The sequence below is a fragment of the Lontra canadensis genome, unplaced genomic scaffold (genome assembly GCF_010015895.1).
Source record: "Lontra canadensis isolate GAN:19392208 unplaced genomic scaffold, GSC_riverotter_1.0 scaffold201, whole genome shotgun sequence".
Taxonomy (NCBI): Eukaryota; Metazoa; Chordata; class Mammalia; order Carnivora; family Mustelidae; genus Lontra; species Lontra canadensis.
In genome coordinates this window covers 1002044-1018514 of record NW_022631195.1, presented here as the reverse complement: position 1 = coordinate 1018514, position 16471 = coordinate 1002044, and the positions used below count along the sequence as shown (strand labels likewise).

The 16471-nt window shown below is 62.9% G+C and overlaps 2 protein-coding genes across 3 annotated transcripts; both read left to right on the top strand.

The window, feature by feature from the left end:
- Nucleotides 1–651: 651 nt before the first annotated feature.
- LOC116861647 (cysteine and histidine-rich protein 1-like) lies at nucleotides 652–2240 on the top strand. 2 transcript variants are annotated; one of them, XM_032848398.1, is made up of 3 exons: nucleotides 652–805; nucleotides 947–1229; nucleotides 1435–2240. In XM_032848398.1, exons 2-3 carry the CDS (start codon nucleotides 1137–1139, stop codon nucleotides 1918–1920), a joined length of 579 nt encoding a protein of 192 aa, XP_032704289.1. In that variant the 5' UTR covers nucleotides 652–805; nucleotides 947–1136; the 3' UTR covers nucleotides 1921–2240. The 2 variants fall into 2 exon arrangements, with proteins under 2 accessions (XP_032704289.1, XP_032704287.1); XM_032848396.1 differs by having other exon boundaries at nucleotides 652–1229.
- A 509-nt stretch (nucleotides 2241–2749) lies between these two features.
- On the top strand, nucleotides 2750–15188 carry CYHR1 (cysteine and histidine rich 1). Its single transcript, XM_032848339.1, has 6 exons — nucleotides 2750–2757; nucleotides 3045–3235; nucleotides 3344–3672; nucleotides 11980–12218; nucleotides 12942–13153; nucleotides 14746–15188. The coding sequence occupies exons 1-6, from the start codon at nucleotides 2750–2752 to the stop codon at nucleotides 15135–15137; spliced, it is 1371 nt and encodes a 456-aa protein (XP_032704230.1). The 3' UTR covers nucleotides 15138–15188.
- Nucleotides 15189–16471: the final 1283 nt, after the last annotated feature.

The window sequence follows — 16471 nt, the reverse complement described above, 5'->3', positions numbered from 1 at the left end:
CACACCCCCTCCTCCGAATCTCCCAGCCTTCTGGGGGGGGACCCTATCGCCCTCGCCCCTTAGAGCCCACAGCCCGTGGGAGGCCAGGCTGTCAGCCCCACGTAACTCCCTCTCCTCATAGACCCGCCCAGACCCGCCCAGACCCCTCCTCCCCTTTCGGCCCTGTCCAGCCCCTCTGCCAAGCCCCGCCCCCTAGAACAGCCCCTTCCCTCCCAGCTCCTCCCAGAACCCCCTCTCCCCTCATAGCCCCGCCCAGATTCCTTCACAGTCTCGCCCCCTAAAATAGTCCCTCCCCTCTCAGCCCCGCCCAGACGTCGTCACAGCCCCGCTCACACGCCTCTCAGTCCCGCCCACATCCCCTAACAGCCCATCCTCTCCCCTCACAGCTCCGCCCACGACCCTCCCCTTTCATGGGTCCTTACCTTCACAGCCCCTCCCCTCACTACAGATCCCTCCAAACCATCACGGTATTATACCTCAGTCGTGGGACAGAGCTTTCTCCTCCTAGTCCCCTCTCCGCCCTCACACCTCCTCCGGCTCTCCTGGAACGCCCCCTTCGCCCAGACCCCGCCCCCTGCCGCTCTAGCCTCCACTCCTCTCGTTGGCTTGAGCCCGGCCAACGCTGGGCTGGAGACCCGGCAGCAACCCGCGAGCAAGGGAGCGGATGAGCGAGCGGGCGGGCGACTCTGGCCTACAGCTCGCCGCTGCGTCGCGGCCTCGCAGCTCACCCGCCGCTGAGAGCCTGCGCCGTAGCTGCTTCCAAGCCCGGTTCCGAAGACGGCGCCTCCCAAAGCGCAGGAACCAGGTCGAGTGGGCCTAGCGCACGACTCTCCCCGAGGCCCGGCACCCCTACCTCGATTCCAGGGCCCCAGAACTCACGCCCACCCAGGTCAGGTTCTCTTTCTCCCTTCTTCTGCCGGCCTAACTAGCTGCTTCTTCCCCACAGTTGCGTCCAGGGTTCCCAGGGGTCCGGAAAGTTTCGGATGAGCCTATCCCAACACTTAGAAGTGGGGCTCTGGAACCTGGGAGTCCAGGAGAGTTGCCTTTAGGGCTCTGGTCGCCGGCTTCTGCGTTTTCTTCCTCTCCAAAGTTTTGGATCCCCTTCCTGTGTCACATTCACTACCACCCGAGGTGCCATGGCCCCCAGGCCTTGGAGTGAGTGGAGCACGACCCTGTCCCACCTGGCACTGGGAGTGGTGTCTCTCCATGCAGCCGTGAGCACTGCCCAGGTGAGTACACTGGGGTTGGGTAGGGGTGTGTCCCTCTCCCAAACTGTAGGGACCTGCATCAGGTCCAGTTGCCCCGACCAGGGAGACGGTGGTGGGAGGTTGAGTCTGAGGGCCAGGGTTGCATGAGACCCCCAGACCTTTCCCTGCTTAAAGGAAAGCCCTGGCTTCTTTTTTCCCACATCTCCTCCTATCCCTATACTGACAGGCAAGTCGAGGGGCCGCTGCTGGCTTCCTGCTCCAGGCTTTGGCCTCTGCCACCGTGCTGGCCCCGGGGCTGGGCACAGATGAAGACTGTCTTGCTGGAGCCTGGGTGGCCACTGTCATTGGCCTGCCCCTTCTGGCCTTTGATTTCCACTGGGTGAATGGGGATCGCTCCTCTGCCAACCTGCTTCTGGGAGGAGGGATGGTGCTGGCAGTGGCCGGTGACCACCTTGGTGCTGAGGGTCGCTCTGTGGCTGGTCAGGCAGTGGTGCTGGTGGTTGCAGTAACCATCCTCATTGTGGCCGTTTTCACAACCAACACTTATGGAATGTGGGGGGGCGCAATGTTGGGTGCTGCAGGCCTCCTGAGCCGGCTGGAGGAAGACAGACTGCTGCTGCTACCAAAAGAGGACGTCTGTCGCTGGGCCCTCGCCGCAGGCAGTTGGGCCTACCACCGAGCCCTGCACACACAGCGACTGCAGTGGGAGTGATGTTTGGGGATTAAAGTGGGGCTTCTGCCCTGGCTACACCTCCCCCTCCCACAGGGCTGCTCCTGTGGGCTTCCTCCCCTAGGATGGACTCTCTTGCCTCCCAAAGAGAGCTTGCTGCAGGGTTGGCTCGCGCCCGGATGGATGCCTTGGTCAGGAGGCTGAGTCTGGGCACTGTCCTCCTCTGGCTGAGTGTGGGCACTCGCCTAGACTAGAATGAAAGAGATGGGGCCCCAGGCCCATGTTGGGACCTGATGCTGGGCAGGCCATGGTTTTGGATCCAGAGAGAGGCTTGGTCTCCAATAAACCTTAGGAATATGGAATCTGCCCATTCTTGAAAGGGATCGAGGGGTCCTCCAATGAGCTTTCTAAAACTCCAGCGCAGCAACTGGTTTCCTTGTGCAAAAAAAAAATGGATGTCCTGGAATTAGCCCTGGGCCTCACTCAGCCTGAACTCCTAATGACACCCTTGTCAGGAGGACCGTTAGACTGAGAAGACCTAATCCTGGGCCCCGCGACCTGCTAGAGCTCTGAATATCCTTGCACAGCTTTGCAGGTAGCCCTCCGGGACAGTGACCTTCACCGGCTGCTGGTAGGGGTGGGAGAGGGCAAGACTATACCACACCTGTATTACCCCTGTCCTCAGAACTGCACGTCTCCTCCCAGAGCTGATTTGACATGGGCTTATTTGCCCTCTGGCCTGTGCAAGGCACGTCCTGATTTCCCAAGACCCTCACTTTCCTTAGCGGACCCCTCTATGGTTTCCAACCCCGGGATTAGGCAGAAGGGTGGTTTAAATTCCAGGTCCGGAGCCCTTTCTCGGGGAGTACCCATGCTTGGGTGCGGAGGAAGGACACTGGTCTCACACAAGAGGGACAAGAGTGGCCAGCAGGGGTTCTCTCCCCGGCGTCTCCAAAACCTGAGTGTTGGAGGACAAAGGCGCAAGTAAACCCCGACGTAGGGGTCGGGGGATACCCACTATCCGAGAAGTCCTCGGCTTGTGGGCCGCACCCTAGACGGACCGGAAGCGGCGCGCACGCCCCCACCCCCATGATTTCCCCGCCCCCGGCGCGCGCCCCACCACAGGTCTCCCTGGGCCCAGCCCCCTTCCCGCCCCCTTTCTGCAGGGGCGGGCCCTCGGGCGTCCTTGCGCACCCATTGGGTCCGGCGGACGTGCCGTCTAGCCGTGAGTGGCGCTCCCATTGGCTCCAACGGTCACGTGACTGGGAGACCGAGGGGGCGGTGGCGGCGGCCGGGGAGCGCGCAGCGAAAACAAAGATGGCGGCCGCGCCGGGGTCGGTGGCCGCGGCGGCTTCGGGTCGACGCGCGGGCCGGACCCACTGAGGCGGCGGCGCAGGGACCGGGGTTGCGGGGTCGCGGCGGCAGCGAGAGGGCGGCGGGAGCGCGCGGCGCCCCTAACTTCCAGCCGCGGGTCCGCGCCGGCCCCCGCCCGCCGGGCCGGGGGGCGGGGTCGGGGCCGGGCCTGGGGCGGCCGCGGGGCCGGCGGCAGCAGCCGCGCTGGGCGAGGCGGCGGGGCCCGGGCTCCCGGACGAGGCGGGCCTGGCCGGCGCCCGGCAGCTGCAGGAGGCGGCCGGCGACCCAGACGCGCCGCCCAAGAAGCGGCTGCGGGCGGCCGAGGCAGCCGAGGCGGCGGCGGCGGCGGCGGCGGCGGGCAGCGGGAAGCTGGAGGAGCGGCTCTACTCGGTGCTGTGCTGCACCGTCTGCCTGGACCTGCCTAAGGCCTCCGTGTACCAGGTAGGGCCGCCGGCCCGACCCCGACCCAGCCCGGCTCCAGCCCCGCCGCGGCCGCAACCCCCTCCCGACCCCCACCCCCACCCGCAGCCCGGGCACCGCGTGCCCTCGGAAGCCGGTCTGAGCTCCGGGGCCCCAGCGGTCGCGACTCCTGGCGTCTGTTCGGAAGCTCTGCGCTTTCCTCCTCGCAGGACTTTATTTCCCAGTCGTAGTCAGTCCTTTCTCGTCCGGACGTTCCTTGTGTCTCGGTTCGAATCTCGTCTTTCCGCGTCCTTGTTTTCCAGCCTTCCCCGCTGCCCCCACCTCAGCAGCCCCCAGCCCGCCCTCTCAAGCTGACCCCCCAGAAAGCTGGCGACAGACGCCCCCCCTCCCAGACCCGCCCCCCCCCCAGAGTCGGCTTCCCTGGTTCTTGAGCTCCCTGGACTCAGGGAGACCCTGGGGTTCCCTCTTCACTCAAGACCTTCTCTGTTCTTCGAGCAGCCACACCCCCGAAAGCTGTCTCCAGGCTTCTCTTGTGCACCTCTTCTCTTCTGGCTCGCGGCTGAAAGGACTCTCTTTTCCTTTCATCTTGGAAGAACACTGAAGGGACAGGTCATCTTTTTTCCTCCTCTCTCCCTTTTTTTCCTTCCTGGTGTGGATGAACCACCTGCAAAGCCCCTTCCGAGCCTGATCTCATGCTGTGCTTTCTAGACTGCTGTGCCCTCAGGTGGACTCCCACCCCCTCCCACCTTACCCACACCCGGGCTGGCTTCTCAGGCTACCAGCACTCCAGGAATTGTGTCCACCCTCCTTTATCCACGTGACAATTCAGAATGGTGGCTAGACTCCGTCCTTAGCCAGCCACGGCCATCAGAGAGCGTCCTTGGCCCTGGTGGGTCTCACACGTGCGTCACATAGCAGCAGGGGCCACACTCGGCCGGTCAGTTTGCGCGGCCTTCTTTGTTCACCTCTCTCTCCACCTCAGCACCTCCTCCCCACCCTGACTTTGATACCCCTTTTTCCCAGCACCCCTTTGAGGAACGGAACAGGTTCTCTGTAACCTTTCTTTGCACTTAGGGGAGCTGGTCCTAGCTGATAGGGCCTTGTTTCCCTGCTGTTAAACTGGGGACCAGGGGTGAGAGGGCCTTTTGTTTTGTTTTGTTTTGTTTTGTTTTTTAATTTTATTTGTTCATTTGACAGAGACACAGTGAGAAAGGGAACACAAGCAGGGATAGTGGGAGAGGGAGAAGCAGGATTCCTATGGAGCAAGGAGCCCAGTGTAGGGTTTGATTCTAGGACCCTGGGATCATGACCTGAGCCAAAGGCAGACGCTTAATCAGTGAGCCACCCAGGTGCCCAGAGAGGGCCATTTTTGTAGTAAGCAGCATGAGGCTAATCTGGGTTGCCATTTTCCTAGCCTCTAGAGCTCCACGTCCTTTCCTGCTTTGGCATGACGTAGGTTAGGAGGACCCTGATGTGCCCAGGTGACAGAGAGGAAAGAGAAGGCATTGGCAGGGAAGTGGGTTGAGTTCTTTGGGTGGAGGGTACTGGCTCTCAGCTTTTCCTGGCAAGAGGCGCTAGCTCAGGAATACCACAGGTCTTCTGATACAGTTGGGGAGTGCTTCCCATAGTCCTTCAGCCTTGGGGGTATCCCATAGGAGTTGTGCCCTCTCCAGCCCCTTTTTCCCTTGCCTATGATCTTTGGTCTCAGGTGGAAGAGTTCTTCCTTCCTCGGGTCTTAAATGAGAGTCCCAAAAAGCCAAGCCACTGATGGGTGGGGGGAGAGTCCCGGGGGGAATTTGGGGAACTCCCATCCTTTGAGTGGGCTAGACCTGGTCCTGGCATGATGACATGATAATAGGCTGCATAGTGCTGCCTCCTGGTCCCCGGCCTGTGAGCCTGGCTGGTTCAAACCGGCACACACAGAGCTGGTAGCAGAGCTCTGTCCTGGACAGGCTGGAGGCAGGCAGCTAAGCAGCGGTGACGAGAGCGTGAAGGCGCTGAGACAGCCCTGACCTGTGGCCTTCCCTGTGGCCTAGTGGGCTGTGCTGAGCAGCTTCCCTGGCAGCAGGGTGCTAAGCAAGAGGAATCCGTGACGCTAAGCTGTGTGCCGTGGTACCGCCCCCCTGCTCCACAGCCATTCTCCCCAAGTGACAGCCAGGTCTTGGTAGGGAGTTGTTTCCTCTCACCTCTGGAGGCATGGAGAAAGCTCTAGAACATGTGATCAGTAACAGAGCCCTTGACTCTAAAAAGGCTGACTAGAGTCCTTCCACGGATCAGCACTTGCTTTGGGTGCTGGAAGCCGTGCTGTTGGGGGTTGGGGCGCTGACTTGGGTGCATAGTAGTGCTCATGGGGGCCGGAGGGATGAGCCAGAGGAAGGAGGGAAGGGTTCTTGGTGGCTCCTGCTGCATACGACCCTGGATGAGGTCATTGAGGGTAGTGGTTGGCATGGGCGTGGAGACCCTGAGCCATTGCCTGGTCACATCTGAGCTGGGTTTACTCCCAGGAGGATTTGGTCATGAATGGCCCAGGCCCTACACACACTGTTTTGAAACTGGCAGGCACACAGGTTTCTGTGTGTCCCTGGTTGGGGCCCACTACTGGCCATCACCTCTTGGCCTGGGCTCAGCCCCTCCATTTCTGAGGGCCTTCTTTGGTGAGCCGTGTTGACTGGCCATTTCTGGTAGGCTAGTCTCAGGCATGTGATGTGTTCTGTTCTCTGTTCCTACCAGCAACATTTCTTCTGATCCCTTCAAGCCAGGACACGTGGCTTGGGGGCAGGCACCAGCCACACTGTGTGTCTGGGGATTGTCTTAGATGGTGCCCAGCTCTGGGGTGAGGAGAATAGCCAGGGGCCATGACGAGCCCCGGGCGCTGTGCCTGGCTGAGTCTGGGGGGATAGCTCCATGGGCCTCTGGAGTGGGCTGAGTACACCGTAACTTGAGAGCTTGCCCTGTGGCCACCAGAGGAGCTGTGGTGGTGGCCAGAGCTCACCTGGAGCAGACTTGCCCACCTGTTCCTGAGTCAGAGCCCTGGCCCCACGCAGCTGGCTCTCCCACACATCGAGCACGTCAAGCCGCATACCGGGGCTGGGGCTTGCTTTGGTGTAAGAGCAAGGCACTCATGCAAGTGGTTCTCACCATGGCCTACTTCAAGTTAAGTCAGGTTAGGGATGGAGTGGGTACAGCAGGTGCTGGCTTTGATGTTCTCTGTGCGGGTGTTGGGTGTGTCCTTGGTGACTGGCCTAACAGGGTATGGGGCCACTTCCCAGAGTCCCAAGAAGCCACTGGGGCAGGTTCCCAGGTGGGGGCAGGAGGGCTGGAGTTGGAGCAGGGATACTGGTGCAAGGTGGGCAGCAGGACCCCTGCTATGGGGGCAGAACTGTGGCACCAGTGTGCCTGCACCCCCGGTGTATGTATGAGTGCCCTTCTCTGGAGGAGACAGCCTTGGCAGTGCCTGGAGCCTTGGAACTACAGCCTGACCTCCTTCCCAGGCCCTCCCCCAGCGTTTCACATGGGGCCCCGTGTGCTGTCCGGATGGTGCACTTGATAGGACCGTGCTGATGTCAACTGAGGCCCTGAGCTGTGGGCCAGCGTCTGGAGGGGGTGCCGCAGAGCTCCCCGATCTCTTACCATGTTCTCAGCCAGAAGTTCCCTGTGACCCCCATCAGGGGAAGGAGGAGTTGTAGTCGGGGCCCCCGACTGGCTTTCTGCCCTGCCAGCAGCACAGCCCCCTCCTCCCACTTGTTGCAGCTGTGCCCCTTCTGCCTGGGTGCTCTCTCCCCACTCCAGTGTCTCTTCTAGGGCCCCACAGCGGCCATGGCCCCTGCTGTGGCCACCCTCTCTCCTGCAACAGTGCTTGTCTTCACCTGATTGGGCACTGGCCCGTTTCTGCCCTGTGGGAGGGCGGGGAGTATCTTGCCGTACCTCTCACCCCTCGCGTCTCCTGTCTCTTATCAGCGCTCGGCTCAGGCCCTGGCTCGAGCAAACTAGTTACTTGATTGGCAGTCACTGGTAGAAGGCCTAGGAAGCAGGGTGGGCCCATCTTTTGCCCAGGCCCCAGCCAGTGTGACCCTTGTCAGGGTGCTTGGCGCTGCAGGCTCTGTTCTGAGTGATGTTTAGGGAACCCCTGTGAGGCTGCCCACCCAGCTGGCCTGGGATCCTCTTCCCAGCTCCTGGCTCCTGCTTCGAGGTAAGAAAGGTAGCAGAGTAGAGCTGCGGACATGTACCCGCTTTGGTGTCCAAATTCGGCGTAGAGAGGAGAAAGTTCCTGAACTCTGGCTACACGAGCAGCTGTATTTTTCTGTGGTGGCTGCTTGTCATTTGAGTTGCCTTTCACCCTGGAGTGTCTGCTTCTGAGCAAGAGCCTGGCTGTGGGAAGGGCTGGTTCCTGCCCGAGTCCTAGCTCTTGAGGCATCAGAGGCTGTTGGTACAGGACTTCAAACCCGAAACCTGCTGAGTGTTAGAGTCCTGGCTCTGCCCAGAACAGCTGAGTTCCTTGGACATTGTGAGGCCTCTTCTTAGGTCCCTTGAATACAGAGATTGACGAGGTGTGGGGCCAGACCTCGGGGATTTGGGGTGCAGCCTTGACGAGCGCGGTGGGACCCTCCAGCTGGGCTGAGTGGCAGTTCTGGGGTTAGTGCCCTTGGCTGTGCTTTGGAGGGTGGGCTGTGCACGTCGACCTGGGGCCGAGCCTCCCTAGAGCCCCAGCGCAAAACGGCTTAAAAGGCCTCTTGACCAAGTCTCGGTTTCCAGGAGTTGAGGGGTATTTGCTAAGGTCCATTACAGCCCAAGGCCTGGGGTTAGGGCTCGTCTTCGTGAGTGTGGATGGTACCTTCAGTCCCCCTTACCCCGGGGGTTTTGACCGGTGCACGGGAGCTGCCTGAGGCCAGGTGGAGGGAGGTGTTGCTGTCCTGGGAGGGACACGTGCCCGCTCCTGGGGCATCTGCGGAGGGGCTTGGGGGGTACTGCTGTGGCTTGGGTGGGGTGGCTCTGCAGGTGGGGCCGTGTGAGGGGCTGGGCAGGCTCTGCTGTGGGATGGCCACGGTGGGTGTTTATTCTGTTCCTGTCATGTGCTGGGGGCTGAGCCATGCCGTCATACGTGTCTCACCCCGCGTCTTCAGCACGTGATGTGGCCCGTCCTGTCTTTGTCACTTTTTGTGCCTGAGGAAAGGGAGGCGCAGAGATGAAAGCAGCAAGCCCAGGGTCATGCTGCTGGTGACCTGCAGGCTAGAGTTGAAGCCAGGATCTGTCCTGGGAAGCCTTGTCACGTTCTGAGTTGGGGGCCCCTCCTCCTGACCCTCCCACTGGCAGGATCTTCTTGGCAGCCTGGGTGAGCGCTGCAGGGTCTGCTTCTTGGGGTACTCAGGCTCTTGGGGGCTTGGCTCTAGCATGTGGAGTGGGGCATTCTGGCCTGCCCTCACTGTCCATCAGAGGCTTGGTGTGCAGCTGGCATTGCGCGGAGTCCTTGGGGAGCCGGGTCCCAGCTGGGCAAGTTGGGGTAGGTGCAGTCCAGCCCGGCCACTGAGGAGGCTGAGTCTGCCTTACTGGGTGCCCAGACCTGCCTGTGGAGTTGGAGTCTTGCTCAGGAGAGCAGGGAAGACCTGGAGAGCGGGCAGGGCTCTGGAGCTGGTGATGCACCCTGTGTGGACAGACCTCCTGGGCCCAGATCGGGCACCTGGTTTGGACCCAAGAACATCCCGGATAATGGCTGCATGTGGACATCAGCTGTCCCTTGGCTGTGCCAGCAGCACTCTGCAGCTTCCTACTGGCTCACTGCTCTCCAGCTCCCAGCTGAGCTCCTGGGGCCTAAGGGGCAGTGACCCCACCTCTCCCCAGAGAAGGGCAGGCCGGGTGCTGCTTCTCCTTGGTGTCCTATCACCTAAGCCTGTGTTGCATCTAAAGGCTCCAGGAGGAAGGGGGTGGGAGCGAGCCTGGAAGCCTGGGCGTTCCTGCAGCCCACAGGCTCTAGAAGAGACCTGCTGGGAGGGGCGTGCAGGTCAGCCCCCGGCCCAGAGCAGTGGACTCTCAGGACAGTGCTGGGAGGTTCGCATCATATGCTTGGCAACATTGGTGTTCCTTAGGAGGCTCTCAGACTGCGTCCGGGCCTCTCACCCTACACCCCACACCCTGGCTGGGCCACCCGGACACAGGAGAGAAGCCAGCTGGGTTCTGTCGCTCTGCTCAGGCAAGTGGTGGCTGCAGAGCGGGGCTCTGCCCACGTGGCCTCCCCCTAGAAGGCGCCGGAGCTAGAGTCTGTGGCGGGGCCCCTCAGCCCCTGCAGGCCCTGGACGCAAAGGGTCTTGGTGTCCAGTCAGGCTTCCTCACCGGAGGCGCCCGGCGGTGGGTGTGTCCTCACTTCCGCGGCTGGGGTGGACTGAAGTCCCCTCCTCCCAGGAAGACGCAGTTAGAGGACACAAGCGCCGCCCCCCTGTGCCTCGGCGGGCAGCAACAGTCCTCTCTCGGGGACTGTGGTCTAGCGAAGTCAGGCCTGTGCTGGGCTCGGCCCTGGGGGTCCCGTGACCAAGCCCGTGCCTCCCGCCAGGTGGACGGGTCCTGTGGTGCCCGTGCCTGCGCGCCTGCCCGTCACTCACGCCGCCTGTCTGGCTTCTCCACCGGCCCTGGGGGCGGACGGGATATGGTGCTTTCCCGCTGCTGCCCCGTGAGCAGGCCTCAGCTCGTCCTAGCTGGGATTCCCCACCCCTGCGGCCCCCGTGTCCAGAGCTGGCACTGGCCCACCCTGCCGGGCCCCTTCCTCCAGCCTGAGCCCAGCTAGCTCGCTTCCTCATGATACACGTTTTAATTCTTGGCCTGACTTAGAAGTGGAGATTTTTAGTACGGATAACCTGTGGTGTTTGTGTGGACGTGGATTTTGTGAATGAGGCCTCTGTCCCCGGCCCTCCCACCCATACGGTCCTCAGCGCGTAAGTCCCATCGACTCACCAGCCCCAGCCCTGGCACACAGGTGCCACGAGCTCCCTCGGCCTCCCACAGCTCCTTGGCTCCGGGTGTGCAGATCCCTGAGACGATGGGATGGCAGCCGGTGTTGACCGAGGGTCCCACGTGTGTGGGCGTGGCTAGGCCTCTGCCGCGCTGCAGCTCCCCCAGAAGTGTCCCGGACCTCAAGGGAAGCTTGCGCCTGGTGGCTTTCTGGAGGTTTGCCGCAGCTGGTGAGCCCAGGCCATCTGCCCGCTCACCCTCAGCTGGCTGTGGGAGAGTATCCCGAGTGGAAATCCAGCTGACCCTCAGCAGAACCCCCGCCTGCCCCCCAGCCCCCAGCATTCCCTGACCTCTGCCCCTGCAGGTTTTTACCAGCCAGGGCCAGGCCTGGGGAGCTGTGTCTGCCCTGAGGGGACGCTCAGCTCAAGTCTTTGCTCTTGTATCTCTTGGTTTCTCTGCGGGTCTCTGCTACCCCTGGAGGGCCAGGCCCACAGCCTGTGTATTTCTCTGAAAGGCACCAAATGGGCACTCAGGACGTATGTGTGGAACCAGAGACCTAAGACTAGAGTTGAGCCTCGGCCCAATGTCGGCATGTGCAAGGACTCCCGGCAGGGGGCGGGGTGCTGACAGGCAGTGTCTGGGCCTCAGGTCTGCAGGTTCCCAGAGGAAGGGGGTTTGCCGCCTACTGAGCCAGGCGGGCAGTCTGTCTTGCCCGTGGCCCCAATTCTCTCCTCCAGGCATGCACTGTGCCCACACACCCTTGTCCCAGGCCAGCTAGGCCTCTCTACCTGCCACAGCTCTGTGCCGCTAGCTTGTAGGAGGGTCCCTGCAGGACACCAGCCTTGCTGCGTGGGTGGCAGCTGCCTTCTCGCCTGCGCTGGCCAAGGAGGGCTGCGGTGGAGGGGCCAGGCCAGGGGTCTGTCTGAGCCAGGTCCCCAGCCCCCAGCACAGGGGAGCAGTGTCTGCTGCTACTTGATAGCTGCTGGCTATGTGCCACTGCCAGGCTTGGACAAGAGTCTGTGTTCCCGTAGGTGTCCCGAAATCAGGGCCTCCAGGGGACCCCTGAGACCGTCCTGGGCCCCTGGGTCAGGGAAAGGTTCCAAGCCCCAGTGTGGCCCAGCCCGTCCCCACTAGTGGGCCTGCCTCAGTGGGGCTCGGTAACCTCTGCAAGCCCCCAAGGGCCACCTTTGTGTCACCTGCCTCTCCACGGGAGCCCTACTGGCCGTGTGTTGGCCGTGTTCCAGGGAGAAGGCCCGTCCCTCCCGAGCAGCGGCTCTGGCTGCCTCTCCGCACCTGCAGGCCCTTCTGCGGCGGGAGCCCGCGGGGCAGGCTGGTGTGTGCGCGTGCACGTCCTGCAGGTCTGTGAGCTCATCTCCCTTTCCTTCTTCGCAGTGTACTAACGGTCACTTGATGTGCGCTGGCTGTTTTATCCACCTACTAGCAGATGCCCGGCTGAAGGAGGAGCAGGCCACGTGTCCTAACTGTCGTTGCGAGATCAGTAAGAGCCTTTGCTGCCGCAACCTGGCCGTGGAGAAGGCCGTGAGCGAGCTCCCCTCCGAGTGTGGCTTCTGCCTGCGCCAGTTTCCCCGCTCCCTCCTGGAGAGGCACCAGAAAGAGGAGTGCCAGGACAGGTGACCGCGGGCCGGCCCGGCCGCCGGAGGCTTCGCAGCATGCCGGGGCTTGGGCGGGGCTGAAGGCCAGCCTGCTGCAGGCGCGGCCCCCGAGTGCTGGATCTTCTGGTTCGTCTTTGTTGCCCTGACCCTGGGTTCTGCACACATTAGCCCAGGGACAGCCTTGCAGGAATGGGCCAGGCTGAAGCCGCTCAGGACCCGAGCCCTGGCAGGGAGCAGGAGTGGGCCCCACTCTGGACCCACTGGCTGTTTGTGCATGCCCCTGGCTCTCCAGGGTTCCCTGGCTGCATGGGGGCCTCTTACGAGCGGGCCCAGGAGAGCACGGCCAGCTCTGGGAGCTCAGCGCGAAGTTGCGCGGGCGCCCGACCCAGTCCCTGCCGGCCAACCCTGCTGTCTGCCAGTGCTCAGGCCCGCGAGCCTCACGTGAAGCAGAGCTGCATAGGGTCCAAGACCATGGTCAGTGGCCACCGTTGCCAAGCACAACAGTCTTCCCAGCAAAGGATGTAGGTGGCACGTGGATTCACAGCTCTCCTGTGCTCCTTTTCCCTCAGTCTCTCACACGCACGCTGACTCCTTCCTGGGGGCTGGCACACGGTGAATATGTCCTTCACGGGATAGTTCGTAGGAGTAGGGCTGGACAGGGGCTCACCTTCGGAGGACCGCTGGGCAGAGCCACGTCCCGCGGGGCACAGCCCATGACCATGGTGCTCGCCTCCTCCCCAGGGTGACCCAGTGCAAATACAAGCGCATCGGCTGCCCGTGGCACGGCCCCTTCCACGAGCTGACGGTGCACGAGGCCGCCTGTGCCCACCCCACCAAGACGGGCAACGAGCTGATGGAGATCCTCGACGAGATGGACCAGAGCCACCGCAAGGAGATGCAGCTGTACAACAGCATCTTCAGCCTGCTCAGCTTTGAGAAGATTGGTTACACAGGTGAGGCGCCCCGCCGCCCACTGCATGCCGCACGGGGGGCAGGGGGGTGTGCGGCGGCCGGGACCTGGGGGAGCAGTGGGCTCTGAGCGGCAGGCACAGGCCGTGCTGGGTGGCCAGGCTCTGGACAAGCTCTCAGTGAATGGGAGGCCACCTTGGGGGAGAAGACGTGCCAGAGGCCAAGCACGGGAGGGGCCGGGGCAGGACCCCAGGGGCACCTGCATGGCTCTCAGAGGCCCTCTCACCTGTCCTCCCCTCCCTGGCCCCACCACCCTAACAAGGGTGGCGTCTTACTGCGCAGGGCTGCACAGCCCTTGGGACGGTCAGTGTCTGAGCAGAAGGTGGGTGTGTCTTGGAGGGCCCGGCAGCCAGGGGCCTGCCCTGTGGAGCCAAAGGCGAGAAGAGCACTCAGCACATCCGGTCCTGCCTGCAGGCCGATACTGCCGTGGCCGCGGGGCTCCTGAGGCCATCAAGAAGATGCCCAGGGGCAGGGCTCCTGCATGAGCTGAGGGTACTCCGCTCAAAATGCAGAGCTGGGAGTGGACGCCCAGGGACGGGCAGGCTGGACCGCGCTCAGGCCCGCTGGATCTCATGGGCTCTCCTGGCCACGGCCACAGCTTTTGGACATGCTGGGGAGCAGGAACCAGGCCAGGGCCTGGTCCAGACACAGAGAACAGCAAGAAGCACCTGCTGACACAGGGGCCGCTGAGGGAGACTGCGGCCCTCTACTGCTCAGCCCACAGCGGGCAGCCAGCTCAGCATCAAGGGCGGTCACAGGCAACCGGTCGCGCCATGCTGCCTGGACTAGGCCTGGCTAGGTGTGGGCCTGCACAGGCCTGAGAGGCGAAGGGCCCGGCAGCCTCAGCACCAGAAGGTCATGGCCCATGGTTAGTTGCAGCCTCAGCTGCCCTGCTGGGCACCATGGCACAAACAGTCCAGGCCAGGCCTTGCGAGTCTGGGCAGGCCGAGGCATCATGACGGTGGCGGTGGCCGGGCAGGGATCCCCGTGCACACAGGAAGGACTGGCCGCCTCCGTGGAGGAACTCGCGGGCCGCGGGCCACGGGCCCCGGGCTGTGCTGAGAGAACTGTGTGACAGCACAGGTGCCCAGCACCGGGCCACATGCCGGCGCTCCGCCTTGCGCCCCATACAGGCTCTCGGGCCGTGTGCCCGCCTGCCGGCTTTTCTGGCAGCTCTGTATCCGAACCAATAAAGTGCACTTGTTCTCAGAACGCATCCTGTCTGTGTGTCTGCTTACCCACGCCCCCGGGTGGGCCTCCCTCTGCCTGGGCTGGGCCCTGGGGGAGGCAGAGAGGGAGGACAGCGAGGGTCGGGCCGCTCACTTCTTTCAGCGCCTGGACTCCCTGCCGCTAATGCGTGTTACTTCTGTTTGTAGTTGTTTCCCCCAAGCTTGTGTGCGCCTCCATTTGCCATAATTGCGTTTGATTTGCCTTGTGACAAGTAGAGCACGCGCTGTCCTGCGGGTAAGTTGCCTTCCTCCCCGGCTGAGCCTCTGTCCTCGCTCGGCCTCTGGAAGGCGCCGCCCCGGCCCCGCCTGCACTGACGCCGGCTCTTCCGGCCTGTCTGTCTCCACAGAGGTCCAGTTCCGGCCCTACCGCACGGATGACTTCATCACGCGCCTGTACTACGAGACGCCGAGGTTCACGGTGCTGAACCAGACGTGGGTCCTGAAGGCGCGCGTGAACGACTCGGAGCGGAACCCCAACCTGTCGTGCAAGCGCACGCTGTCCTTCCAGCTCCTCCTCAAGAGCAAGGTCACGGCGCCCCTGGAGTGCTCCTTCCTGCTGCTCAAGGGCCCGTACGATGACGTGAAGATCAGCCCCGTCATCTACCACTTCGTCTTCACCAACGAGAGCAACGAGACGGACTACGTGCCGCTGCCCATCGTCGACTCCGTGGAGTGCAACAAGCTGCTGGCCGCCAAGAACATCAACCTGCGGCTCTTCCTGTTCCAGATCCAGAAGTAGGCGGCGCCGCCCGGCTGCCCGGGCCTGCCCACAGTGGCTTCACCGTGCTCGCTGACCACTTCAGCGGAGGAGGAGGAGGAGCCAGCGCGAACACTGGGAAAGTCTGCATGCGTGCGCGGAGGTGGGAGTGCTCGCGCCTCGCCCTCTGCCCTGCCTCCCCTGGCCGGGGCACCGGAGGCCGGGCTACCTGTGGAGGAGACGACGTGGTTCAGGGCCACGCCCTGGCCCCCAGCGGCACCGCGAGGCGTACTGTCTGCTCCGGGCCGGGCTCAGGGAGCACGCGGACTTCAGACGGCATATTTGATGCAATTAAAAAGGCACCCTTGTTTCCTACTTTCTGTTTTGTTTGAGGGAAAGGCGTAGCTGCGACTGGACATTGGGGGAGCTTTGGTTGGGCCTGGGGGCCAGGGCCAGAGGCTCTTGTGCCTCCGCCACCGTGCACACCCCCACCGGAGACTTGGAAGCATTGCTCCCTCCGCCACAGGCCTGCACAGGGGAGCAGCGGCCCCAGTGCACCCCCACCCCCAACCAGCTGCTCCAGAGAGGCAGGACTGGGCCCCCTGGGCTCAGCAGATGCTTCAGAATCCAGGGTGAAGCTCTGTCTCTTTCCAGGAAAACGATTGAAGTCTTCACAGGCTCTTCTCTAAGTTATGAAATTTAGCAAGAGAGAATCTATTTTCTGTATTCAGCCTTGAGGGCACAGCACCCCAGCCTGAGGGAAGCTGTGGGGGTTGCTGGTGATAAGCCAGCCTGGCTGGGTGAGGGTTTGAGTGGGCCGGCCCCCCCCAGCCTGCTGTCAGGGACTGGCTGCCGGCCCTGTGTTCTGGGGGCCCCTGTGGAGGTCAGTCCTTGGGCAGCACGCTTTCTCACTGGAGGGGGCTCTTCCCAGCCTCCACTTTGCTGCTCCCATGGCCCTGGCCTGTGGCAAGCAGGCCTCAGTGTGTGGGCCTCACATCGGGGGAAGGAGCCCTGCCTGGAGGACCCTGAGACCCTCAGAGCTGCTAGAAAGGGGAAGTTTGGCCCCCCGCCTTTGCTTGGGAGACACGGCTCTTCTGCGATAGGTTTCTGTTGCTTCAATACCAAAGAACCGTTTCCTCTGCCCCTGGCCTGGCCTGCCCCATGCTTCAGAGCAGTCCTTCCCCCCGACACCTCCCCACCTCCCCATTTCCCGGGCCGAGTCGGCTCAGCATGCAGGGGAGCCCAGGCAGCAAGAGTGCAGAGCCGCAGGCCTGCATGGCTCTTCCGTCCCTCCCCCTCCCAGCTCTGAAGCTGGGGGCTGAGAAATGGAGGCAGGGAATCCTGGGGTATTGACAGGTTCATCCCAGTGCCTAGCC